This window comes from Myxocyprinus asiaticus, chromosome 26 (assembly GCF_019703515.2).
Source record: "Myxocyprinus asiaticus isolate MX2 ecotype Aquarium Trade chromosome 26, UBuf_Myxa_2, whole genome shotgun sequence".
NCBI classification, from domain to species: Eukaryota; Metazoa; Chordata; class Actinopteri; order Cypriniformes; family Catostomidae; genus Myxocyprinus; species Myxocyprinus asiaticus.
In genome coordinates, this window is record NC_059369.1 from 33053814 (window position 1) to 33065993 (window position 12180).

The window sequence follows — 12180 nt, forward strand, 5'->3', positions numbered from 1 at the left end:
ATGCATAGTTGGGATAGCAAAATTAAAAAGAACATAGTCAAAGGCTATTTGTCCAGGTAAACAACAATATTTTTGCCGTAAATTCAAAGTCTCTAGTTAAATGAGTCCAATACCAACATGGACAGGTTGCATGGCATGCCCTTATTCTAGAAACCCATGAACAAAACTATACATGGTAAAAGTAAACACAACCCAGACTACATTTAAGATGAGTGCATTTGCAACAAGGATAAACATAGTTTAATCATGTGTGTTATTGGCTGCATAATTATATTGTTATTTATTATTAAATTCATATTTCAAAATTTCTATGTTTGATTTTAAGGACATGTTTTATTTACTTGAAATAAACAAAAAAACAAATCTGAAACAACAACAATAAACTATTTGGGTTTTCACCACTTAATATCCACTGGAAAATCTCAGTCATGAAGCAAAACCAGTTGAGAACTGCTGACGTAGACCACAGTGCTGCTTAAGCAGTTCCCCTCTGGAATCAAGGACGAGTTCAAAACCAAGTGTTTGATTACATTGGAGGAGTTTGTTTATCAGCTCGTAAAGTGCACTGCGGCCTGACAGAGCAGTCAACAAACTGGCAGCTTTATTTGTGATGCAGTGGCAGTTTAGGTCATTTGCTTGTCAAGTACTGAAAGCAGGTAATGCCAAATGAATCACAAGTGCGCTTTAGCCTGCTTTGAATTTCACTAGTTCTGCTCGGAGTGTAAAGGAGACCCGTGTTTGTATCAAACCAGCCTCTGGGAGAACTTTTGTTTGTGTCTTGTGTTTGTTTTGGATTGTGCGTCGTGCCAAACTCATTCTGTCAGAATTCTGACAGGGAAAAGATGCAAGGAAAGCTAAATAAAGGGATTTGTTCCATGTTTCATTAATAAAGAGACACAGTTTAGGGCTTAGGTGACAAGCAACATCTCATTTCTTCTACACTGAACTCTCAGTACCCGTGCTCTCACTCCATCGTGTTTTTTTTTTTTAAATTTTATTATTAGCTAGTGCAGCAAAAATATCTAATATCTATCTAAAGTATCTATTTACTGATCTTTGGAAAGAGTCAAGATTCAAAGAAGCACCAATTAATTACAGTTGCTGAAGAATTACAGTAATGCACATCACACACACAGTGGTATCCAGGTTATGCATAAAATAAAGTAAAAAAGAAATAGTCAAATTGAATGTACAGGTCTTTTCAAGCTGAGTGTTTGCATCCCATTGGTTGGCAGGGATGGATGTTTCATAATAATCTAGACTAGAAATTCTTCGTGAAGGAGGGAATGTCTCCCTATTTTGTGTGTTGTTACAATAACAAAAAAAAAGTATCATGTACCATGGTGCAACCATATTTTTGGACATGTTCCAGGGTAATACAGTATCTACACTTCGAAATACTTTGAAGTACCATTTAAATGCAATTATTCAGCACCATGGTTACTATCGGATGCCATCACTGTACATCACATGAACTGCCATAAACCCTATAGATAGTAAATTTTTCTTCACAGTTGGTCACGGTGCTAAGGTATTCTGCCACTAGCTATACTCTGATGAGGAGGAGATTGTTCCTTATTACTCTTTTTGTTGTCATTCTATTCTTGTACTGTTTCTGTTGTGTGTGTTTAAAAAATGGATTTGGTATGACTGAGTTTCTTTCCTTGGGCTTTAGTTAACAAGTTTTGGTTTGTGAACATGAATGCCAAATGGATAAGGGGTCTCTTAGTAGATTAGGGATTTGTGATGAAGGGTCTGGCTGTAGCTTTGGCTCTTTTGTCAACTAATTACCCACTATTACCCACTACTTGATGACTCTACTCAACAAATATAGGCCAAAGTGTCCAAAACTGGCTTGGCATGCATTATTTGTTTTTTGTTTTTTTTTAATCTACTGCACACAAATTATACTGTATTCTTACAATTTTCTATCGGGTGTTTGTCTGTTCCATATGGAGCCGCTTGTCTTGTAAATGAGTGGGCTGTTTTCAAGAAAAGATTTGCTGTCAAAAATGTTCTCTGGATGGGTTCCCCTCAGCAATATGTTGTTCAATCCAGGAGAGCTGGAGGGAGGGAGGGAGGGAGGGAGGGAGAGAGAGAGAGAGAGAGAGAGAGAGAGAGCGCGCATTTGTGGTCCATTAGACTTCATTACATAGGTTTTTGCTATAGTAAACACCATTTATTGTCTTTGAATGACATGCTAGATCTGTCTGCTCTGTAATGAAAGCATATGTGGGTTGTGCAACATGTTTGTGCATGTGTTTATATTCCCTAATTACCTGTAGGGATGCAAAACCATAAAGACCCCTTATTATTGCTCTGTTCCAAAACCAAGTGATCTGCCTAAAGAGGCAGTATTTTAAGGCATTCATTGTGGCGGCTGTTCTGACAGGAGGGCATCTTAATTATGCTTCTTCCCGAGCTACCCCTTCTCAGCGAATTCTAAGATTGCATCACATGTAGAATGCACTGTGACAACCCCGGTAAAAAATTCATTGCGGACATGGCGAGAAAATTAATGGGATAGTTCACCCAAAAATGAAAATTCATTCATTATACTCATGGTGCAGTTAGTGAGATGCTGGCTTCAACATACTGTTATAACAAAGATTTTGAACCAGTGCCAGTTCACAGTAAATGTAAAGTGTTACTGTAATTTTACTGTGTGGGGCATAAACTTAACTGCAGCATATAACTTGCAAAAGTGTGGCAAAGGGCACTTTAAAAAGAATCGGTATCGGTATCTATTGTTAAAAAAATAGGAAATCGTGTCGGCCTCAAATTTCCTGATCGGTGCACCACTAGTGTTTAATATGCAGTTGTTGCCTCTAATTTCAGATAGCTACAGATATTTTTTTTTCATTTAAGGCCAGTTTGGCCTGTAAAAGAGCAAATAAACATCTTTTTGATGAACTCTTTCATTCTTTCTTGTCTGTTGCTTAAAGAAAAATAATCGGCAATCGGAATCGGCCCATTTGCTTGTAAAAAAAAAAATTGACATTCGGAATCAGCCATGAAAAATCAGGATCGGTGCATCCCTACTTTTCTCCTTTTTGACTTCAAACTATTCAGACATGTTTTGCAAGTGTGGTTCTCTGGTTTGTTTGCAGCCGTGTTGTGTTCTGTGTCGTGAAAATCTCTGGAGGTCCAGTTGTACCAACAATAAAGCTTTTTTCTCACTTGAACAGCCCATCTTGCGAGGGGTGTGCTGCGTGAATTTCTGCTTTCGTACACTTACGAATGCCCACAGGAGAGCAATGGTGGGTGAAGATTTACATTGAAATAATAAATTAGATTTCGGTTTCTTTCTCACCAAGCCTTATCATATGCCTTTAGAACAAGGCATGAGTCGCATACAATAATTTATAAGACTTCTGAATTTTACTTTTGCGTCGTAATGAAGCTTGAAGAGGTGATCACCATCCCCTGCCATTGTATGACATCACTGAGCACAATTAATTTGTAATTTTTTAATTACTCCCCTTGTTTTCCGAAAAACAAAGAAAGTCATTAATAGTAGGTTTATAACAAACCAATATGAGTAAATAATGACTGGATTTTCATTTTTGATGAACTATGCCTTTAAGAACCAAGTATTGATAAAAATCACTGTGATTAAAAAGCAATTGCATATCAAGTCTCCCGTGCTTAGCGTTATTTGTGTGATGTGCTGGGTTGCTGCCTATAAAATGTGGTCCAAATTGGTCACTTATGAGGTTTCATCATGCTTTGTGTGCTGCCTTAAAAGGCATGTAGGCAGTAGCAGCAAGTGGCCAGCTCATTTTTTGGAACAGAGTTTGTTTTTTCAGTGGAGCCTGTTTTTGCTTTCTGAGTGTTCATCACTATTTTTTTTTAGTAAAATATGCCCAGTTCTGAGACCTACATCCCATATTTGTCTTTGTTTTTTTCCAGTTCCTTTTTCCTGGTACAACTCTTTCCTTCTCAATTTTCTTTTTCCAAGTCTGTGACTGTTTACCCTGCTGACCTAAACCTGCCTTCACTAACACCCAGTCTGCTCTCTCCCTTTCCCTCTCTTTCCCTCCCCTTTCTTTCTTTTGTGCTTTTTCTTTCTCTCTCTCTGTCTCTCTCTCGCTCTCTGCAGTAGAGATTAAAGTGATAAAGGATCTGCCCTGGCCTCCTCCGGTTGGGCAGCTCAACACCAGTCCTCCTATAATGGAGGCGGTGGAGGCTCCGTCCTCGCCTGCCCAGTCCTCACCAGGACAGACCTCCACAGCAACAGCATGTGACCAACACCAGCACGGTGGGTTTTACCCTCATCTTCCACCCCTAACCCACTGCTAACATCAAAATGTACCTCCATACCCTACATAAGCACCGATCCTACACCTTTTTTCCTTTCCCCTGCAATTTATTTATTTATTTATTTATTTTTTATTTAAAAATAATTAATTTCAGTTTACACACCTTGGCCTCACATTAGGTCAGAGCCCATAGGAAAAACTTATGAGATTTCTTTAATTTCTCTTTTGTTTGTCCTAGACTGTAATGAGATTAAATGGAGAGCAAATTGAGACTTTGGATTAAGTCTCCTGCTTCTCAGATTTTTCACCTTAAAGAAATAAACTGATAAGATCAGGGATCTAAAACATTGCTTAGACTTACCAAGATACCATGATTTACTCACCTTCATGTTGTTCCAAATCCATATGACTTCATTTCTTCTGCAGAATACAAAACGATATATTTTAAAGAATGTCACGATCACTGATTTCCGTACAATAGAAGTTGACAGTGCCTCACTTTAAAGCTTAAAAAAGCACTCAAAGTGTCATAAAAGCTACTTGTGCAACATATTCCAAGTCTCCTGCAGGCATACTATCACTTTGTATGATGAACAGACCGAAATTTAAGGCATTATTCATTGTGACACGATGATGCAGCTTTCTTTAAAATATACCCTAATGTGTTTCACAGAAGGAAGTCATATTGGTTTGTAACGACCTGAGGGTGAGTAAATGATGACATAATTTTCATTTTTGGGTGAACTATTCCTTTAATTGAATCATAACTGAGCTATGAAAGAGCAACTCTTCCCATGGGAGCCTCTTATTGGAGACCTGTTTTTTTGTGTAGCAAGATTAAAATAGCTTTTTTATTGAGCAGTCACTTGGTTACTCTAAATCCAGTGTTTTGTTCGAAAGATGAATAATCGGAACTACAGTTTATGTATTCAACTTTTTCTGCTTGTGTTCATCACGGTATTGTGAAGTTACCACCGTTAAATGTTTTTAAAAAGGTTTTCAATGCATGAAGCACATATGCTTAGATAAAGTTAATGGGCTGCTGTGAGATTAATGCTTCTTTCTGGCAGTACTGTCCAAATTTAGCATTTGCTTCCACTGAAGCAGAAAATCACCAAAGGCTCGAGTCCAGCTTTCCTCAAAACACCTCATTGGGTTTTATAGAGCTAAGCTTCTGCATGAGTAACTACAGATCCAAGTCTTACACTCAAAAACAGCTACTTCTAAAATATCCAGGGGACATTGGTTTTCACTTAACAGTTTGCCACCATCTATGTAATGTGATCGCCAAGTCTTGAACGAGTTCCCCATTTGCCTGTCGTCTTTTAAAGTGATTGTCCCCAAGAGATTACAGATGTTCAACTCCTCAGGAATACAATGCTGAACTATTAAATCACAAGAATGTGTTTCTCCATTTCAAACGTTTCTGAATTCAGCCTCTTAAAGTGTTTTTTGGTTTTGGTTTTTTTCAGAACTGAAAGGTTGCACTTATTTGATCTATGTGTTATAGTTTAGTGCCTGCATAAATCCAAAACAAAAAAAAAAACAAAAAAAAATGCTTCAAAGACATATAGCATGTCAACTTTGAACACTGCTCCTAATCCAGATTTATATGTCAGAAGGCAAAGTAAAGATATCTCTTTCTGAGAGTGATGTGTGTAGATTTAAGCATGTCGGTGGGCTGTAAATTAACCTGGATTGATCCGAGCACGATATTTCCTCCAGAGATTAGCAGTAAGATGATCCTCGGTTACTCCACTTTCTCACAGGAATAAACAGGTTAAAGGGTAATTTCACAGAAATGGGGGGATTTGAATAGTGAATACAGTTTTTTGCTCTCACTGTTGCATGTGCAAAGGCTTGAATGCAGTGTTTGGAGGCAGGGCAGAGTGATATATCGAACATTTGTTATATTTGCAATGATCTTGCTGGTGGGATAAAATTCTGCAACAATGAGCGTGTTTACATGCACATTTTTACACCAATTATGCTGAAGCCAACAATGTGGTCACGTAAACAGTGTTCCTTTAACTGGGTTAGGTCATAAGCAGTTTTAGCAAAAATGTATCATAATTTGCCCATTACTCCAATTTCGTGTTGCATGTATTCATATATATTCATGGCTGTGTTGCATTGTTTGTTTGGTGGTTGTGCAATGTACTGGTTTGGGTATTAGTTTGTATGTATTACCTATTGGTGCACCGATCAGGAAATTTGAGTCCGATACCAATCTCAGATTTCTTTTAACACTAAGATCGGCCGATACCGATACCAATTTTTTCTTAAAGTGCCCTTTGCCACACTTTTCTGCAGCAGTATATATTCTGCAGTTATATGTTTATGCCCCACACAGTAAAATTACAGTAACAATTTATAAAAAGGTTCCATTTGTTAACATTATTTAACAACATTAATGTAGTTAACATGAACTAATTAACTTAATGTTAGTTACAACATATACTAATAAATCTTTAAAATCAAAAGTTGCACATTAATGCACTGTGAACTAACAATGAACAATTGTATTTTATTAACTATTAAATTTACAGCATTTATTAATCATATTGTTAATTGTTTGTTCATGATCCCTAATGCATTAACTAATGTAAGAAATGAAACTTTTTGTTACCAAAAGTGTTACCAAAATTACATTAAAATTACATCAATTGTGAATTGCTAACATTTATTTGTATTGAAAACAGATATTAATAGTTCTGTTGTCAATATCAAAAGGTCATTGTGACATACTGGCAACCAAAAAACATGAGAGCATCACACACAGCAGAGATACTTTCAAAAATAAGAAAAACATATCCATTACAAGCTCTAAAACTGCTCTAGTGAGAAATCATTGATATCTATGATTTGTTTACTGTCTTTGGCATCTTGTTGTAACACAGATCACTAATTATTAATCAAATGTGTGAAGACGCAGTGCCGTTATTGAAGGTTAAACAGTTACATCTGTTATTAGTGGTATTGTGACCAACATTAATCTGATTTAAATCGGGATCCTCAGATAATAGCACTGAGATGAGTGACTGATTAGATATTGAGAGCACCTGGAGAGCGTGCATGTGTGATTGACACCGAGAGTGCTCATGTTCAAGAGAGTAAAGCTAAAAGCGCTCATGATCGCAGTCTCTACGACTCACAATAGTCCTCTTTATCCTCTTCCTGCTCACTGTGCAAGGAGTCAGAATAACTACCGTAATGACTCTAGAAAATGGGCAACTTAATATTCATACACGTGTAATTCTTACACATTTTTAAAAAACAAAACGGCATATTCATGTGAATTACATCATGTCTGAAATTTTAAATTCGTGAATGCTTAGAATTACCAACAGCTCACCCTCCAAAGGCCACAATCGCTCATTCATTAGAGGAGCAGTGTATGTGTGAATCCTTGAGTGCTGCAAAAAAGATTGGCCCTGATTCTAGGCACGATCTCCGATCACGGATTTAAGATGAATATCTGTGGCTGATCGATCGGTGCACCCCTAGTATTATCTGTATATGATATTTGTGATAAGTTATTTAATTTTAATTTTAGGTTGCCTTTTTAAGAACTGGCCAAGGACAACAAATGTAAATTAGCCAATACGGCTAACTCTGGCTCATTTACAGTCATTTTCTGTTGATTAATGAGCGCTGTCCTTGTCAAATAAATAAAATAAATAAATAAATGTAAACACCTTTTTTTTTTTTTTTTTTTTTTTAACCAGCTTATACAGTGTGTGCATGCCTGTTTATGTTTTGACGTCAAAAGCAGAGAATTACCTGATAATTTAAAATCTCATGTAAACGAGGGTCTCTTACATTAATTCTTTTTTATTATTATTTATATGCAGATTTTAATAATAGTTTATGTATTGCTGTGTATGAAAACGTGCTTATTGAGAATGTGATTTTTTTTTTGTATACCCTTTTTATATGGCCATTTAGTTTCCCAAAAATTGTGTCATTAGACTAGTTTGACGATCCTATGAGAGTTGCTTTAAAACGGCATTTGAGTTGGTTAGTTTGATTCATTTCCTTAAGTCAGTATGTGATCTTTTCGTTTGCATCATCACTTTAAAATGTTCACAGAAGTCTTCACATTTCATTTTTCAAGTTTTATTAAAAATATATGTAGGCAAATTTAGCTGTTTATTACTATGTATTGTTATATTAATGCATAACCTCGTGCGACCCCACATCCCTCTGTGTGGACTGTCTTTGCTATACTCTATGCATAATTTCATTCAATTTAAACTAAATGATCTCAGTTCAGGACACTCTGGGATGTCAGTAAAGGGTTAAAATTTTGATGCATGGAGTCATATGACAAAAAATGTCATATGGCACAGGTCTCAGTGAAGTTTGTCTTTGGGACAATTGCCAACAAAACTACATCTGGTAAGAAACCTAATATTTTTTATTTATTTTTTTTACATTAAAACCTGTTTGAGCTTAGGGTCTCTAGTTTCATCCGATATGCCATTTTAAAAATGTGAGCAGCACGCAGTTAAACAGAGTGACCACTATAGTGGAGTTTAGTGCTATTTGTCCCTTAGAAATCCTATATTTACTGTGCATTATCACATTGAGAATCAATGGATTCATCCAAAAGCTTAAAATGTTGATTTCAGAGGCAGTGTTGCTTTAGGATGAAAATAAGGTGTATTTTGAAATGTTCTGAGACCTGTGCAGACAAACAGCACACTGGAGGTTAAGTCATTTACTAAATAGGAAGCAAGAGAGCAAAGTAACATCCTATAGCTTTCCTATGCAACCAAGTGCATTCACTCCTAACATCTGACCAAAAGTTGAGTTTCAGGCTGCAGATGATGTTTGGCCCACTCAACATGGTTGGCAGACATGGGACAATGGTAATCAGCACTTAGAATAAGAATTTATAATGTAGAATTTTATTTTAAAAAGGTTGGCATTGATTGGCCATTACTTGTATCATAATTAATTATGCTAATTTATGATTGGTAAAATGCATTAGTACTGGCTATCACATGTTTGTTTGGCAGTGCAAAGAGAGAACAATGAGATTTTGTTGCTTAAGTAAAAAAAAACAAAAACAAAAAAAAAAACATGGTAACATAAAAGTCAAATCAAGTCAAATCAAATTTATTTGTATAGTTTTTATTTTTGTTTATTCCAATACACATTGTTCCAAAGCAACTTTCCAGAAAATTAGCTGTAATGTCTGTAACATCTCAAAAAAATATGAATAGCCAACACTCCTTGAAACATAATATACAATTTGATAAACAAATCTGACTTTCTGTAGCTTGGTATTATTTATAATTTCACAACTTAGTCCCACTGTCCCCATATGAGGACATAAAGTTTTAGGAAAATTATTATTATTATTTTTTTGCATGTTTATTAGGTGCTATTAGATACAAATCAAAATGGAAAATCCACACCGCAGTCACGCTCGGGTCTCCGGAGGATACAAATGAAAATAATTAAATATTCTTCCTTATGTTCCTTTAATGAATAACAAACTTGCCTTGATTATTTTAAATTAGATCTTTACTGTACTTCACTGCTTACATTAAAGGTTTTCAATCTACTGTACTTGTCTACAATTGGTGAGTTGAAATAATTGTTCCTCTGATAAAAAAAAATGTAAATAAAAATTAATCTCTTTGAAGCCTTTTCAGAGCAAATACATAAATAATGGGATATACACTGTATATTGAATACTGGCAAAAGGTTAACACATACAGAGTAATTTTTGGAGATACTGGTCATTGCGTAATGTGGATACTTTAATGCTTGCTGAATCTTCAGGCGTTAGAGTAATCTAAAAAAAATAAAAAAATAAAATAAATGTGAAATGACATATATTCAAGGAAATTAAATATTTATACTTTTTTCATAACTATAGCAAGTGACATCCTGTCTCTTTTTATTTACATTTTTTTATCAGAGGAACAATTATTTCAACTCACCAATTGTAGACAAGTACAGTAGATTGAAAACCTTTAATGTAAGCAGTGAAGTACAGTAAATATCTAATTTAAAATAATCAAGGCAAGTTTGTTATTCATTAAAGGAACATAAGGAAGAATATTTAATTATTTTCATTTGTATCCTCCGGAGACCCGAGCGTGACTGCTGTGTGGATTTTCCATTTTGATTTGTATCTAATAGCACCTAATAAACATGCAAAAAAATAATAATAATAATTTTTCTAAAACTTTATGTCCTCATATGGGGACAGTGGGACTAAGTTGTGAAATTATAAATAATACAAAACTAATTTCAAACATTTTAGCATACGCCTTCAGATCAAAAGATTTTTAAGATCGTGAGAAACATTTCAGTCAAGTGTTTCAAAAGTTTTGACCGGTAGTGTGTGTGTATGTATGTGTGTATATATATATATATATATATATATATATAATTACATTATATCTAGATTCCATTATGTGAGCATAACTGTGGGGCATTAGCCCATGAAGACCTGCTTTTCTTTGCCTTTGTGAAACACATGGAACTCCTGGGGTTTATTGATGAAAAAAAAAAAAAAAAGAACAAAAATTTTTGTGTTTGTAAGTGGGCTGTGACCGTCTAGCGACATCAGGCTGTCATTTCATGCATATTATTTTATTACACATGTTGGCCAATCAGGATCGACCTCTTGAATGAGCTTGTACTGAAATATGAATAGATGGCTTCATTAGCTGGTTTCACCTGCCTGTTCTGAGTTTGACATTAGATATTTTCACAGTATGCGTTCAGAATAAGAATGTGACCTTGACTATTTAATCATTTCCAAAGAACTTAATTGCAGCCCCTATTATGGCAGTGAGTTATGACTGGCCCTCCCCACTGAGCATTGCACAATACTTGTGTGATGGAAGTTCCATTAGTGAATTAGTAAATGAAAATTAATTAACAGCTTTAATTAGCAAATGTACTCAGAAGAAACCCTTTTTGTGTTTCAATATGGATCCATTTCTCTATGTGGTTTCAAGACAAACTACTCTGTTTAATGGCTCTGTAACATAAATGTTAAGTATTTAATTCATCAGAAGCTCCAACAAGATAACATTTAGATTTTAATGATCTTTTCTGCATTTTGGGATAAGGTTAAAGAAAGTAGAAAGTTAGTAAGAAAGCTAGTAAAAGAAAGTCTGCAAGTTCCCCCTTTTTTTTTTTTTTTTTCTCCTTTCATTGAAAGCTACTGTTGTGATAGAACAGGACATGATGCAGAAATAAAATTAGGGTATGTTGTGAGCTGGATATGAACTTCCGTCACTCAGAGCACCAAAGCTCAACTGGAGCACATGCGCTAACTGCTTGGCCATGGATCTGACTAAATTCCTGTTTCAGTACACAATGTTGCATGTAAATATGTAAACAACTGTGTCTGAAACCTTAAAATATTGCATTATCAGACATTATCCTGAGGTACACTGTAGAAAGGAATCAGGGCAAGTTTGAATCCAATGTGTGCTTAACTAATGTCTGTACTTTGTCTACTGAGTAGCCTCCTTCTGGACGATATTTTAAGGCAGGATAGACATATCTTCACTGCATACACTGTTAAAAGTGGTAACCTGGCTGCAATTCATACCTGAAAGAGCTTTCCTACCTATTTTTACCTTTAAAATGAGTTTTTATGGTGTACCATAAATTTTTGACTTGAAACAAACCAGTTAATTATAGTTACCACATGAAGCACCTTTGTTAGTGGTTAGCCGGTAGGTTGAAAGAATAAAAATGAATGATGAAGCAAATGAATAAAGTCAATGTATTCATACAGGGATCACACAGTCATGAAAAACTTGAAATATTAGGTAATTTGAAAATTGTGATTGTTATGCTTGGCAAAGTCTTGGAATTTAATAAAATCTAAAAGAGCACTGAAAAGTCTTGTATAACGTCGAATACGTTTTCTAGAAAT

At 35.3% G+C, this 12180-nt stretch overlaps 1 protein-coding gene across 4 annotated transcripts in view; it reads left to right on the forward strand.

Annotated features, from left to right (window-relative positions):
- Positions 1-12180, forward strand: part of LOC127417178 (SH2 domain-containing adapter protein F-like) — a 222590-nt gene that overhangs the window by 165711 nt on the left and 44699 nt on the right. Inside the window, exon 4 of one of the 4 annotated variants that reach the window (XM_051656993.1) lies at positions 4103-4261. The exons of 2 other annotated variants lie outside the window; for them this stretch is intronic. In XM_051656993.1, coding sequence (XP_051512953.1) covers positions 4103-4261 — 159 coding nt within the window. The remainder of the gene's footprint in view (positions 1-4102; positions 4262-12180) is intronic. One more of the 4 variants, XM_051656994.1, reaches the window with a different exon arrangement.